Consider the following 15,798-nt stretch of genomic DNA (forward strand, 5'->3'; position numbering starts at 1 on the left):
CCAGCCTGGGAGACAGAGCAAGACCTGTTTCTGAAAGCAGAAATAAAAAACACATAAGCTTCACTATAGGAAATTAAATACAATGAGGGTAATAAAAAATAAGTGAACAAAAAAAAATCTAAATAAGCAAACTTCTGGGTATGATATTTCATTCTTATCTTGATTTCTGTTTTCAACTCTAGATTGATTCTTAAAATGCTAACAGTTCACAATGCCAGTATAAATCTGTCAATGATTGGACTGAAGACCTTAGATCTCCTCCTAACTTCAGGTAATACCTGTGTATGTTTTTTTGTTGTTGATTCAAAAAAAAAAAATTGATGTCATTAACTAAATGTGTTTTAATTTTTCTAAGGATCAGGATGAGGGTAGCTTGACTTAATGTCCTAAAATTGCATCTATTTTTAGAACTAGTGATGGGACAGCCATAATGTAACCTAAATATCAGTTATTTCTGAAATTCTTTGTTTCCACCTTTTCTCTTTACCTCTTTTCTCTGTACTTTGCCTCTCAAAAATCTCATTCAATACCTTAGTTTTAAACATTACCTTATATATTATCCCCAAATCTCTATTTGTAGCCAGATGTTTACTCCCCAAATCTGGTCCCACATCTCATATTTCCCTAGGTTGGTGGTCATTCATGCCCTTGCCATTATTACACCTTTCTCCATATATGTCTTTAATATGTTTGCTATAATACATGTTCTGGAATATGGCATCATAGTTACATTTTGAAAATATGTAGCATTACTTCTCGAGTATTTGCTAGATGCCAAGCCTCACAAGTAAAATGCTTCACATGCTTTTAAGTACATAAACCTGAAAACGCCCCTTGAGATAAGGATTTTATCTCAGTTTTCTAAGTGAGAAACACTGAAGGGCAGGGAAGTTGTTTCAGCCACTAAGCGGTAGAAACAGGGTCTGATTCCCCATGTCTTGCCTGAGAAAACTTTTGGCTGGAAGATAACAAACCTGAAAACAAAAAAATCTTGAAACGATCCCATGGTGGTTGGCATTGCTGTGCTGAACACTGTCTGTTGTATAAGGTTCAGAGAAGAAAGGCTGCTCACAGGGAGCTAATCCTGAAGGGCTGGGAGGAGTTTCCTTCCCTGTAGGGGAGGGCTTTTTAGGTTGAGAGAAGCATGGGTGCAGAGGCCTGGGAGGACAGCATGACAGAGGCTGGACATGTGAGTGGGAAGGTTTTAAATGTCCTCATCCGTCCTCATCAGCCCGGCTAAGAGATGAAGACCTTGCAAGAGAAAAAGGAAGGAAGATGAGAGCATGAGGGAAAACCAAGGTGGTACTCAGCATTTCACCACAACTTTTCATGAACATGTTGTACAGCATGCACTCACAGTCTTAACCATGATTTAGTCTAACCTCATCCTTGGGAGGCTGTTTTGTTTTGTTTTGTTTTGAGGGGGATTTATTCTCCGTTTGGCAGTGGACAGGAAGGTGAGGGTTTATTAATCTGAAAATCTCCCAACACTGGAATATATTGAAGTTAGCCTCATATAGTACTGCCACTCCTATTCCAATATTATTATTTTTATTGACAGAATAGATGTTATTTGTGTTGTGTTTTGGATTATGATAAAAGATGTTTGGTCTAGCAAAAGGCAAGAGTATGACATGCAGTTCATCCAGGTACAAAGAGATACCAAAGACAGTGTTTATGGAGCAGAGTGTAGCATATTTGGAGTGAAGACAATGTGTGGAAGGATGAAGGGCTGATGAGATACATGTACTGTAGTCACTCGTGTGAAGGGTCTCGTTTTTCATACTAAGGAGTTTGGGAAGATCTTAGATTTCAGCAATGGATTTGTAAGTTCACATTTGTGTTTTAGAAATATAATGCAGGCAATAAACTAGCCTGGTAGAGATTGGGGCCTGTAGAGCAATTAAGCAGCTGTTTTTGCATTCTAGACGAGAATGCAAAACACAATAGGAATGAAGGTGCCTCGTTCAAAAGGAGTTTCGTTGAAAAAGAATTTTCAAGATAGGTGGAATATATACTTAAAGGACTTGGTAATGAATTGATTTGTTATTTGGATAGAGAATGAGAAGAGAAAAGGAGGGTGGAAGAAGGAAGATGACTCAGGAGTTTCTCTTGGGTAGCTATTGGATTATGGTATCATTGATGAAGATAGGGGCCAGGAGTAGGCTAGGTTTGGGGTACCTGTGGAATATTCAGATGTTGTCTAAGAGGCATAGGAATATATTTCAGGAGTTTGGGACAAGTTGTCTAGGCTAGAAGTACTGATTGGGACTCATAAAATTATAGTAAAGTGAACTGGAAGTTTATCTCATTTAGAAAGATCTAGAGCTTGATAAACCTCACATCCAGGGCAGTTAAGTGGTTTATCAGCAAACAAACAAACAAAAACACAAAAACCCATGGGTCTACAAACAATTCATAGTCTTCATGTAAAAATTAACACATTAAATGTTAAAGCAGCTGTTTACTGAGAGCATATTATTCTGTTCAAAACAGGTAAAATCACCTTGCTGATATTGGATGAAGAAAGTGATATTTTCTTGTTAATTTTTGATGCCATGCACTCATTTCCAACCAATGATGAAGTCCAGAAACTTGGATGCAAAGCTTTACATGTGCTGTTTGAGAGAGGTATTTTAAAATATCAAATTCCTTATTTTAAAGTATATATAAGGAAAAAAAAATTTATACTGGGAAAAGTAGAACACAGAATAACAATAAGGTGTCTAAAATCCTACTATTTATTAAGAAGTGGGACTTGTCTGTCAAAGGTGAGGAATGCGGTTAATGCAGAAGTATTGCTTGTTATTGTGGAGTGAATTTCATTCATGGGTTATAAATCATGCAATTGGAATAGACTTTCTTAAATTGCTTAACAAGGCATAAGGTTTACTTTGAAAACTGGATGTGTGGGTGTTATGAAAGAAAAAATAAAAGTGTTAAGCCAAGCCTGGGTTACATTGGGTTTATGATGTTGAGTCATCATCAGAAACCTTAGAAATTGCTAAAGGCTCTGCATAAAGAGCCAGGAGGTTTATGAAGCGTCCCTCAGGAAAAAAGACTAATATGCATTTCATAGCCTGGCCCTAGATTGATAACTGAGATTATCATGTAATTTTAGAGTTAGTTGGAGTCCTTGTTTAGCCTTTCCAGTGGCCTGAGAAGGAAGCAGGTCAGAACAGTGAAGTGAGCAACCTGCCTGAGGGCACAGAGCTTGTGACAGTGCAGTTCAATTACCAATTATTTTGAGAGCCCCTTTTGTATCATTATGAGAGCCAACTCTGCTAGGGGTTTAGGATAAGAATGATTTATACAGGTCCTGTGTCAGTTATCAGTTTACCAGTCTAATTTCTCATAGTTTCCAGAATGAGATAGATCACCTGATAACTCTTGAATTCCCTGTCTCCTTCCAGAAGGATTTTAAACAGCTTATAGATAATTATAATACACAACAGTAAACACAATGGATGAGAAAATGGGTGAAGGGACAACAATGTAAAGCTAGGTTAAGTTTACTGTGTTCTTAGGGTCCTGCGTATTTGCAAAGGGGTGGGCCACAAATTTGTCTGTTTGCTTCCTATCTGACAAAAAAAGTGGTTAATATCATTGATTACAAAGTTCCTTAAGATAAAAGTAAATCTATTACTCAGGAGAAGCAATTGGTCTCCTGGGAGATCTGAGAAACATCTTCCCATGGGTCTCCCTGGATGAGACAATAAAGGACATACATTTTGCAAGGAATACAAAGCATATTGCAGTGATAGTGACTCTGTCAAGAGTCAGAATAGCATGGGCCTGGTACCCAGCTCTTTGATAATCATACATCGTGAAGTAGAAGATAGTTTATTGCAAGTAAGGAATGTCTTTCAGGCTATCTTGTATAAATGTTATATCTTGCAACTGAGCTTTTGATGACCATTAGGATGAAGTTGAGGTTCTATTGTTTTGCAGGGCCTATAACCTTGTGTGTTGAAGCTTAGGGACACATTCTTATTCATAGAAGAAGGGCTAACATCATTCTCTCACAAGCGTTTTAGTCCATCTAGGACACTGGAGATAGACCATGGAATGTTACAAAGAAGATTGTTACTCAGTAGAAAAATCATCAGTTATGAGAGGGTTATGCTTATAAATGTAGAGTAGAAAAATTTCTGATTTTTCCAGGAGATTCAAGTTCTCCAGGACTCAGGGGCAACTACGTAGTTAATTTTCAGAGTTTGGAAGTATACTGTGGAAGCTAGACCATAAAGTGAGAAAGTTCCTTGATATTCTTCACTTGTTAGAAAAACTTAACCAATTTCACGTTATATAAGTATATAGGGACACTCTGACATAAAATTAAAAAAAAATTAATGTTAATCTCTTAGAGTGCTGCATTTTCTAATATATTTCTGGCGCCATTCTCAGGATAGATAAACTAGAATTTTATACATATTTTTGAGGTTCTTGCCCAGTAACAGTGATTCCAAATGGAACTTACTGGCTTGATCAAATGACTTTAATTGTGAAAATCAATGATGTATATTTTTGCTGTCTGATGGAAACCCAGTAAGACAGTATTTCAAAGCCTGATTACTTGCCATTTGCTCAAATTCACAACTCTTGAACCGACAGGTTTAGCTGAGCTACCCTTTAGCAGTCTACCATTAATGCCTCCCTTTTATGTATTGCAATATGTCCAGTTCCAGGTGGCCTTCTTTATTTGTCACTGTCAGTTTTCTCTGGAATTTCCCAAGTGAAATTGTAAATAATTTTGTTTTTCTGAGAACTGTTTGCTGAGTAGTACTTTTACGTTTGAAAACATGGAGTAACTAGCATAGGTCAAAACAAAATTATTTTAATCTCTGTAGCTTGTTTCCCCATTATATCACTCTTAGGAAGGGCCGTTTTTACAAAAATGTATATTGTATTTAAGGAGATCAGACTTGATATATCTTATACAACTATCATGAATATTATAATTTTTGAATAAACTTTTATCTCATCTTTAAGCTTATTCAGTATTTTTGTCTTTCATTTTTTAGTCTCAGAGGAGCAACTGACTGAATTTGTTGAGAACAAAGATTATATGATATTGTTAAGTGCGTTAAAAAATTTTAAAGAAGAAGAGGAAATTGTGCTTCATGTGCTGCATTGTTTACATTCTCTAGCGATTCCATGTAAGTAGCATTTATTTGTGATTTCTTTTTTGTATCTGAAAAATCATGGTATATCTCTTTCTGAGTATATTTTAACAATATTTTTATTATTTAGAAACTTGTGGATGGTAAACCCATTAATTCATTTATTCATTTAATTAATTTACATTCATCGACAGTATACTGAAGCTGGCTGTGGGGTTGGTGTTGGGGAAACCATCATGGAAAATACAAATATGTTCCTTACTTTTTCAGAGCTCCTAGTACAATGTGGGAACACATATAAGTACAGAGGTGATTACAATGACAGAAGTACCTAGAGTTAGAAGAACAAGTAGAAAGTGAGGCAATGTCTCTTAGCAAAGATTGAGTAAGTAGAGTTTCCTGTGCAAGGAGGTATGAGCTGAAGTTAGAATGCAGGCAGAGTGGCCCAGAAAGTGGGCATGGTTAGTGTAAAGTTGCTGGCTCAAGAGAGAGCAGAGTGCTTTCAGGAAGACAAAAGTAGCTCAGTAAAGATGTGGGGTTATGAGTGCCACTGTGCGTGCACATCCCCAAATATCCATTTGTGTTTCATTGATGGAGGCAAGGAGCTTGATAAGAGGCAGAGGATGAGGCCAGAGACATGGAGTGGAGAACATGGAGGACCTAAAAAGCCACATGAAGGAGTTTGAATTTTATTTTGATTCTTGATTAGCATTTTAATGATGTTCTGAAATCTAGCCAGATTTTTCACAAAAAATATTAATCAGAAGAAACTAATTTGATGTTTATGTCACCAATGATTGCTAATAGGCTAAAATAATGGCTCATTTTCTGTTTTGTTTTGTAAGGGCCCATTAACACTTTGTATTTCATGTGTTTCTTGTGTGGGTTTCTACAGAATATACATATGCATTTATCTAGTGATATTTTTATCCTCACACATGCGAAGTTTTGAGGATTAAATGAGTTAAACAATGTAGAATAGTACATGGTATAAATAAGTATTCTAAAATCACTGACAGGATTATTACAAAATATGTATTTTATTTGTATGTTGTTTACTGTATGTAATATGCATTTATGGTTTCAGATATGGAAATTACTATGTTAGTCTGCAGGTGTGAACTTTCAGTGTAGGCAGGGTGAAAACCCGATGCCCTTGTGAAAGAATGCCTTTTTTTGGTGATGTTTATAAAATCACAAAGTTTTCTTATTCAAAGGAAATTAAACACTGGGAAGTGGGTGGGGCTGAACAATAGTAGAGAAAGGACATGCTTTTACATCTCTCTGAGTCATGACTGCAAACAAACTGAATATATTTTTCATTATACTTTTCCTTGGCTATATATATTCATTTATTTATTTATTTTGGGCTGGCAGTTTTAGGAATCCATTGTTTTTCCCCCACATCTGACATAACTCCAGTAAAAATGTGTTGATTCATAATGCAAAAGTAGCAGCTAAAAATTAAGAAGTCAGGAGTTTTTAAAACACTCATTCTAACTGAAAAACATTTGCTTTTCAGTCTTTAAGTCTATTGTTCTGAGTCAAAGCAGATAATTGAATTGCTTTAACAGACCATTTCCTTACGTTATTACATTTTTTTCTAGGTTTAAGCATTATAATATACTTTTTGTGAAAACAGTTGATTAGTTGGGGCTGTGCCAAAAAAGAAACTAAAATGTTTTGCAAACAGCCTTTGTTTTTTAAAAAAATTAGTTAACATTTCATGCAGAGATATACATACTTTCTCCATGTAGGTTCATGTCTCACTCCCTTTATTGATTTTTTTTTTTTTTTTGAAAAACACTGCATGAATTTTTTCATCTGGGCACTGAAAAATGTATCTACCTAAAGGTGAAAGTACAATAGTGGTCATCACAGGGTGGGTGGAGGAGAGAACATGGGCAGGGATTAGCATGGTGCACAGATACATTTACAGGGGAGGAATGAACTCTAATGTTTTACTCCATGGTAGAATGACTATGCTTAACAATATGGTCATGTCTTTTTAATATACTACAAACAAGGATACTAAATGTTTAAACCACAAAGAAATACAAAATGAATGTGGTCATAGACATGTCAAACACCCTGATTTTCTTCATATGCAAGGTATTGTAGTATCACAATGTCTCAATGTACTCCCTAAATTTTGACATGTAGTATGAACCAAATTTTTAAAGAAATGTAAACATACAATGCTAAAATTCACATGGAACCATCAAAGACCCGGAACATGCAAAGCAATTCTAGGAAATACAATCTTGGTTGACAGCCTCACACTCCCTGATTTCAAATTACTTTTAAAAGCTATACTTATGCAAACAATGTGGTAGTGGCATAAAAACACAACCATGCACCTGTGGATATAACTAGGGAGCCACAAGCTAAATGCAAATGTGGATGGAGTCAACATAGGTTTTCAAGGAACACCAGTCTATCAACTGATGAGGGGATGGAGAAACTCCAGTATGTAGCCACAATGGAATACACCACACTCATAACAATGTATGACATTGTATCATTTTCAGTAACACAAATAAACCAGCGGCTGTCCTACTCGCAGTCGGCCGACCCCTACTGGCACCGGGGGAAGCGCACGCCCCCATCAACCTCCTGCACCAGGGGGCGCCCACCGGCAGCCAGCAGCAGGCCTGGTGCGGCCGCTCCCCTTTATTGATTAATTGCTTTTCCTGGTAGAGTTTTTCCTTCCTCTCTGTTTCACCTGTGTTTGTCCTTTGGATATGTATTTTAATATTATGCCTCCCCTCTTTCCTTCTCCCATCTTTTCTCCCATCTATTTTGGAGCCTTCAGGAAGCTTGATTTTGCTGCCTTGTACATTGGTTGTTCTTCTGGATTGAAGGAAATGGGTCGTAGTTGATTTTAAATTTTCTTTCTGGTGATTTATTCCTGATTTTCTTTCTGTGGTTGGTGAAAACAATACAAAAGTCATTATCCAATGAGATCGAGCCTTATTAAGAAATAGACCCTCCAATTTATTTGAATATGTTTATTTGAAAACTTATGACCAATATATTACATTTTCAGACTTTTATCTTCAGTACTTTTCATTTCATTTTCAGTACTAAAAGTACTCTGAATTTTTTCTTTTTTTGGTCTTAAGACTTTATGCCAAGAAACAGGAATAAAGTAATTTTTCCTTAGTGATAAAGATGAGTTCTACATCCCATTATGTTGTCAATAAACAGCATAGCATTTTTTACAGCTGCTGACAGAACATGATGTTTAAATTTGGAAATGCAGTCATTATGTTGCCCTGTATTTACAATCTATATAACATGTCTTTGTATGCAAATTTGAAAGGAGAAAATGGTTGCCTTATTGATTATTATGATCTCTTTAAATTCAGGCAATAATGTGGAAGTCCTCATGAGTGGCAATGTCAGGTGTTATAATATTGTGGTGGAAGCTATGAAAGCATTCCCTTTCAGTGAAAAAATTCAAGAAGTGAGTTGCTGCTTGCTCCATAGGCTTACATTAGGTGAGTTTTTGAATCTATCATCACAATCTGTATGATATACATATATATCATATGTATGTTTTATATATGTTACAGCATATATATGTTTACATATATAAAACATATATTATGTTGCATAATGATAGATAAGTAGCATATTGACATACTTTGAATGAAAATATTGTAAAGTCCCAGAAAAAGTAAATTAAAAAAAAAACTATAAAGTAACAAACTGTTCTGCTATGCCTAGATGGAATTTTAAAAAGAGTGTCAAAAATAGGTGTGTAGAATGTCAAGGAAGTATTATCTTGGCTGGGTGCGATGGCTCACGCAAGTAATTCCAGCACTTTGGGAGGCTGAAGTGGTTGGATCACATGAGGTCAGGAGTTTGAGACTGGCCTGGCCAACAGGGTGAAACCCTGTATCCACTAAAAATACAAAAAAGTTATCTGTGTGTGGTGGCAGGTGCCTGTAATCCCAGCTACTCAGAAGGCTGAGGTACGAGAATCTCTTGAACCCAGAAGGTGGAGGTTGCAGTCAGCCATCTTGCCACTGCATTTCAGCCTGGGCAACAGAGTGAGACTCTGTCTTAAAAAAAAAAAAAAGAAAAAAAAGTATTATTTTAATCTTATTTTTATAGAGGTAGTTCTATAGTTGAGTTTATTATTGTTATGGCTATATTTATAATATAATTATGTAAGAGTTGATATGTATAAATGTAAAGCATAATGCAAAGAACTCACCATCCAACTTAAATATTGTATATTCCCAGTGGTGGAAGCTAAACTGGTCTTCTTCCTGCCCTTGCTTTCTCCATAAAGGTTAACACTCTCTAGAATTTTGTGTTTACAAATCTTTTGCCTTATAAATATGATTTACTACATTTTAATGTTTCTTTAAGTAATATTGTTACTGTTTACCTGCTTTTGCTTCATCAAAATATAATCATACTGTATATTGTTTTCTGTAATTTTCAAATATCAATACTATGTTTACAAGAATCAGAAATATTTCTGCATGTGGTTGCATGTAGTATTCTATTATTTGGTTATACCGCAATTTATTTTCCCGTGTGTCTACCCATGGATATTTGGGTTCTTTCTTGTTTCATTCTACTACTCTCTGTGTTTTTAGAAAAATATAAATAAGGGTGAATATTAAAAAAATATTTATTTGCCATTGGTATGTCCTTCTTTGTTGAAATACTCAGTCTGTCATCGGTATTTTTCACAAGATAGTCTTGTCTTTTTAAAACTTATTCATAGATTCTGGATAATAATGTCTTGATGGTAGGTTATATGTATTGAAGATACCTTCCCTTGGCTTATAGCATGTCCTTTCACCATCTTTATGGTGGCTTTTGTGATATAGTTAAATTTAATAATTAGTTACTTTGTTTAAGGAACCTTTCCTTTCCCTAAGATAATAAATATATTGTATATTTTATTCTAACTCTTTCTCATTTATTAAACTGTTGCAGTTTCTTTTTGTAAAGTAAGAACCCATTCCCCCTCTTTTTTCAATATGGAGAGCTAGTTATCACCATAGCACAATTTATTATAGAGTCACCCATTTCCCAGTGGTGTGGTACATCAAATATATATTTATGTTCTGTTCTTGCTGTTCTGGTGCGTTAATCTGATTTGTCTGAATCAATATAACACCATTTATATTAATAGTTCTGTAAGTCCTGATATCTGAAAAGCTAATAGGTCAAGTCACTCTACATTCTTTTTTAGGCACAGCTTGACTTTTTTCTTGGGCCTTTACTATTGTATACAAATTTTAGGATTAACTTGTCCAGTTCTCTGTAAAACACTGTTCGGATTTTGACTGGAATTGCACAAAATATGTGGATTGTTTTAAGAAGAATTGACATCTTTGCATTATAAGTTCTTCTATATATGTCTTGCACATCTTAGTTATTTCTACATACCTTATTTTTTGTTATTATTGTAAATGATATCTCTTTTAAAATCATATTTTTGAACTGTGTTTTCATAAAGAAATGCAAATGATTTTTTGTATATTGAGCTAACCTACCTTTCTGAACTCTTTTGTTAATTCTGACAATTTGTTTCTAAATGCCCTTAAGTTCTCTATGTAACAATTATATAATATGTAATAAATGAAAGTCTGAGTTCTTCCTTTCTGCTTCTTATACTCTTTATTTCATTTTCTTTTCTTCTTACATGTTAAATAGAGGCAGTGATAGTAGACATCCTTATCTTACTCTTTTTCCTGATTTTAAACAGAACATTTTAATATTCTCTTATCCAAAACAATGCATCTCATAAGGGTTTAAATTTTAAAAAATAGTTAAAAATTTCTATTTTATTTCTTATTTGCTTTTATTTTTACAATGTGGGCTTTAAAAAATCATGTATGAATATTAAATTTTATCAAATATACTTAAAATGTAGCAAGTCTTTTTTTTCCCTTTTCATTTTGTTAATATGAAAAAATACATCTACAGGTTTTCTAATACTAAGCCACTTTGCATTCCCTGATAAATTCAACTTGGCCATTTATTAGATTTTTTAAAACATTTCTAAAAATCTTCTCTCTTTATTTTCACATATACCAGGTGAGTTTTGGCAGCCTCTTGTTTAATCTTGTTTTTTTTTTGTTTTTTACCCTTTCTTTTTTGTTAAAAAAAATTCTTTTATTTCTTTAATGATTAATAAATAGCTATTTTGTGTTTTGTATCTGTTAACTATACATAAAGTCCTGTGTAGTCTAAACCAACAGCTTCTAGGCCTACTGCCCATCAGTCATGGAGCCTTATTTTCTTGTATGCTTGTGAGTTTCTCTTTGGTTGAGCTTAATATTTGAACATCCTGAGGACTTAAATTAAAGATGCTCCTCCAGAGGTGTTTTCCAGTAGCCAGGGCACAGGACTGACCTGGTAGCAGTTTAGGATCTTAAGATCCAGGCTTACTGTGAGAGACTCTGGTTTGAATTACCTTGCTTTGGAGAGAGTCTGAAACTAGTTTATTTAATGCAGTGCCATAATTCATGCTTTCCCATAAGACTACTCTGGCTTTGAACTCAGAGCTTTTGATTCAACTTCTTTTTGAACTACCCCTGCCTCTCAACACACACACCTTGGAAATTTCCTTGATATTTTTGTGAGTGAGCACAACAATGCACTTAAAAGTGAGTGGTTGGTGAATAATACGAAATGATTGTTAACTGTTGGAAATTGATTCTGATGACATTTTCCCAAAAGAATAACCAGGAATATTTTGTGCAAAATTAGGATTATTATAATAGGCATTTAGTTTTTCATCATTACTATTAGGGGGAAAATTGTTAATCATTTGAAAAAACGAATTGGCACGTCTCCATTTTAGCAATTTGTATTTTCACTTCTAGTATCATGACTATATCCCCTGTATAATTTGGAAATTGATTTTACCTTTAGGAAAGTTCCTAGTTTCAGTTAAAATGAATTTTTTGTAAGTTGAATTCTATTTTACATGCACAAACTTTGGTTGTTTCTTTCCTTGATAAGCATTTATTGAATGTTATTATATGACTAAAACTGTAAGATAATATTTTAATATTTTCATATTTCTTTCATAGTTTCCAAAGTATATATATACTTATATACTTCATATATATGAATCTACTTGTATACTGTATGTATACATATATATACATTGTATATAAATGCATATAAATATATATTTATAAATGCATAGAAATATACATAAAAATATATATCCAAATATATATAAATATATAAATGTATATAAATACACATATATACAAATATACAAATGTTTATAAATATAGATGCATTTATATATACAAATATAATATGTATACATTTATACAAATATAAATACTGTGTTTGCATATATACATATGTACACAGTATTTTTAGTCCATGCAACAGTCTTGAGAGATGGGATATGGTTATTATTTCCACATTTACGAATGAGGTCCTCTGGTTCAACGAGTCTTTGTGTTTTATTCAAGATCATGTAAGCAGTAAGGGCTGAAATTAGGCTGAGAACCCAGATTTCTTCATCCCTAAAGAAGTATTTCTTCTAAAATGTGGTAGCTGATTATTAGTTTATCTCTATCAGGTGATACTTTTCTCATTATTTTTCATGAGAAGGTTGTAGTGGTACAATCTGGCCGATTTCTGATAATGTTTTAATTCAAAGTCAATTTGTTTAATCTGGCTGATTTCTGATAATGTTTTAATTCAAAGTCAATTTCTTTAATCTAGGTGTTAGAATAGCACACTCCTGTACAATTCTCTGTTTCATGTTTTACAGTTTACCACAGTCAGGTTATAACTTGCACATGTTACATTAAAATGTGAGTTCACCGTAATTTCTTGAAATGGGCCAGAGGAAGAAGTGGTTTTGTTTTCGTGATTAGGGAAATGTAACCTTACTGCCGAATTGGTCTAGAGAAACACATTAAAGGTGCTTGATATTATACTGTAAAAATTAAATAAACCATGGCAACTGTCATGTCATATGTAACTTTTGTATTATTCCGTAACATTTTTTGAAAATAAAAAGTGATCAAATTGATCTTCAGGTAAAGTTGCTTTTTTCTCTTATTTATTTCTTAGTGGATTATTATTTGTTCCATTTAATGAGTAGATAATTCATTGTTGCTTTATTGTTTCAAAAGAAGCTGAATAAAACTCTTAACTTTTTCTTCATAGTTAAAATTAAAACCTCAAGCAAATAAATATTTAACATTTTGCCAAATTATGTAATCTAATTATGGGCTTAATGCATTTAAGGGCTTTGTACAATTTACTGTGTATTTTCACACAAGTTGTCTGAACATAAAGTTCAGACAATCTTGCTGTTTTCTCAGAGTCACACAGTAAGACAATGACAGAACAGCTGCCAGCAGTGGTGTGGGTATAATAGGGTGAAGACAGTGATGGGGACAACCCAAGTTTAGACAAGCTGGTAAAAGTAGAAGAAAATCTTTTTGAAAGCACTAGTGATCACTAAGGGCTGTGAAGCATGTCTGCTTGGTGGGCGAATGTGGAAGAGGCAACAGCTCGGGCAGACGTTGGTAAAGACGCACTCTGCTTGGTTCAACTGCCTTTTGATTGTGAACCTGTTGATGAATATTTGGTTTGGGCTTTAGGTTTTTTATGATTTTTTCCATTCCAGGATTTTTTCCATTTCTGGCTTTGAATCTCACAGATCACTTAGTTACACTTATAGCTGAATAGGAGTTTCAATTCTTTCTTTTAGAAAAAAGCTTGGTGACTGTTGGTGAGTTACAAATAAGCCAAATGGAAGAAGGTACATATTTCTGGAATATCAGATAAAGTTTTTCCTTGTAAGGATTTAGACTATTGGATATCATATTAATTCTCAGAAGAGTGGGTATAAATAGATATAGGAGTTCTTCCTGGGGTGGGTTGAAGGTGATGAAATATCTTGTTGTTGTAGTTTTTTTTTTTTCCCTGAGATCATCATAGACAAGACCAAATAATGGTAAGCATGCCAATGAATTTTCTGAGCAGCATTCCTTTAATTGAAAGAAGGGTTTTTCAGCAAAATGATTTAATATTGCCTCTTCTAAAAGATGGATTTAAAAGTTTCATCTTTAAAAGATAGAAAAATTAAGTTATTTTATACAATGGATATTGTGGTGCCATGTGTAACAGACATGGCATGAGAGGGAATCAGACAACATGCAGTTAATACAACCCAAACTAGTCTCATTGTTTTTGCTCAGTCACTTCCATTGTCTAAGTAAGATAATTAAATGACAGCATAAAATAAAATTTCCAAATTTTACTCAGTCATATTAAGCTATTTTAATTAAAGTAAATGTTTTAATGGCAATAAATATTCATCGCTATTCAAAATTATTGATGTAAACAGTGTTATATGTTAAAGGTATTTAACTTCCATGGGTGAGAATTCAGCTAATGTTTCATTTAACTTTTAGGTAATTTTTTTAATATTCTGGTATTAAATGAAGTCCATGAGTTTGTGGTGAAAGCTGTGCAGCAGTACCCAGAGAACGCAGCATTACAAATCTCAGCACTCAGCTGTTTGGCCCTTCTCAGTAAGTAACTTCACTAAAAAGGAGATTCTCACAGATGCATTTGACATCAAATATGAACATTGTAACAAGAGAATCATATGTACAGAAGGAAGCATTCAGTGCCTTTTTTGTCCTGTGTGACTCATTTTCCATTAGAAGATACTTTCAAGGAAACTAACAGTTGTGACAAGTGTACACATCTTGATGTAGAGTTTTACTTTATATCATTCTTGATTTAGCTTTGTTATTAAGCAGCTACTCTTTTTTAAAAAATTATATTTGTATTTTAAATTCTGGGGTACATGTGCAGGATGTGCAGATTTGTTACATAGGTAAATGTGTTCCATGGTGGTTTGCTGTACCTATTAACCCATAACCTAAGATATTACGCCCAGCATGCATTAGCTATTTTTCCTAACGCTCTCCCTCCCCAGCCCTGCCCCCCAACTGGCCCCAGTGAGTGTTGTTCCCCTCCCTGTGTCCATGTACTCTCATTGTTCAGCTCTCACTTATGAGAACATGCAGTTGTTGGTCTTCTCTTCATACATTAGTTTGCTGATGATAATGGTTTCCAGCTCCATCTGTGTCCCTGCAAAGGACATGATCTCATTTTTTATGGCTGCATAGTATTCCGTGGTATCTATATACCACATTTTCTTTATCCAGTCTATCACTGATGGGCATTTGGGTTAATTCCATGTCTTTGCTATTGTGAGTAGTGCTGCAATGAACTGATCTTTTCAAATAATCCTCCTTTAGTTTATTAGTTTTTTTTGGTACCCTCTTCCTCATTTTATCATTTATCTGTATAGGATGGTAGTATTATGAAGTGTGTAATATATTAAAATTAACCTTTATAATTGACCAAGGCTTCTGCTAAAGCACACCTCATTCTTTTGGTAACATTTCAAAATATGGACTTAAAGTTGGTCAAACTGTTAAGTAGATAATATATATAATGTTTCTGTTTATTTTTAATTTTTTTCAAGCTGAGACCATTTTCTTAAATCAAGACTTAGAGGAAAAGAATGAGAATCAGGAGAATGATGATGAGGGGGAAGAAGATAAATTGTTTTGGCTGGAAGCCTGTTACAAAGCATTAACATGGCATAGAAAGAACAAGGATGTGCAGGTTGGACTCTCAT

General features: G+C 34.1%; 1 protein-coding gene across 6 annotated transcripts in view; it reads left to right on the top strand.

Annotated features, from left to right (window-relative positions):
• Window positions 1–15,798, top strand: part of LRRK2 (leucine rich repeat kinase 2) — a 152,124-nt gene that overhangs the window by 11,209 nt on the left and 125,117 nt on the right. For 4 of the 6 annotated variants that reach the window (XM_032248335.1, XM_032248336.1, XM_032248339.1 and 1 more), the window contains 7 exons: window positions 183–271; window positions 2,497–2,631; window positions 5,025–5,159; window positions 8,495–8,626; window positions 13,849–13,899; window positions 14,555–14,674; window positions 15,643–15,785. In XM_032248335.1, coding sequence (XP_032104226.1) covers window positions 183–271; window positions 2,497–2,631; window positions 5,025–5,159; window positions 8,495–8,626; window positions 13,849–13,899; window positions 14,555–14,674; window positions 15,643–15,785 — 805 coding nt within the window. The remainder of the gene's footprint in view (window positions 1–182; window positions 272–2,496; window positions 2,632–5,024; window positions 5,160–8,494; window positions 8,627–13,848; window positions 13,900–14,554; window positions 14,675–15,642; window positions 15,786–15,798) is intronic. The other 2 variants (XM_032248338.1, XM_032248337.1) reach the window with 2 other exon arrangements.

The sequence above is a fragment of the Sapajus apella genome, unplaced genomic scaffold (assembly GCF_009761245.1).
Source record: "Sapajus apella isolate SASKATOON/1434 unplaced genomic scaffold, GSC_monkey_1.0 scaffold66, whole genome shotgun sequence".
In the NCBI taxonomy this organism is placed as follows: Eukaryota; Metazoa; Chordata; class Mammalia; order Primates; family Cebidae; genus Sapajus; species Sapajus apella.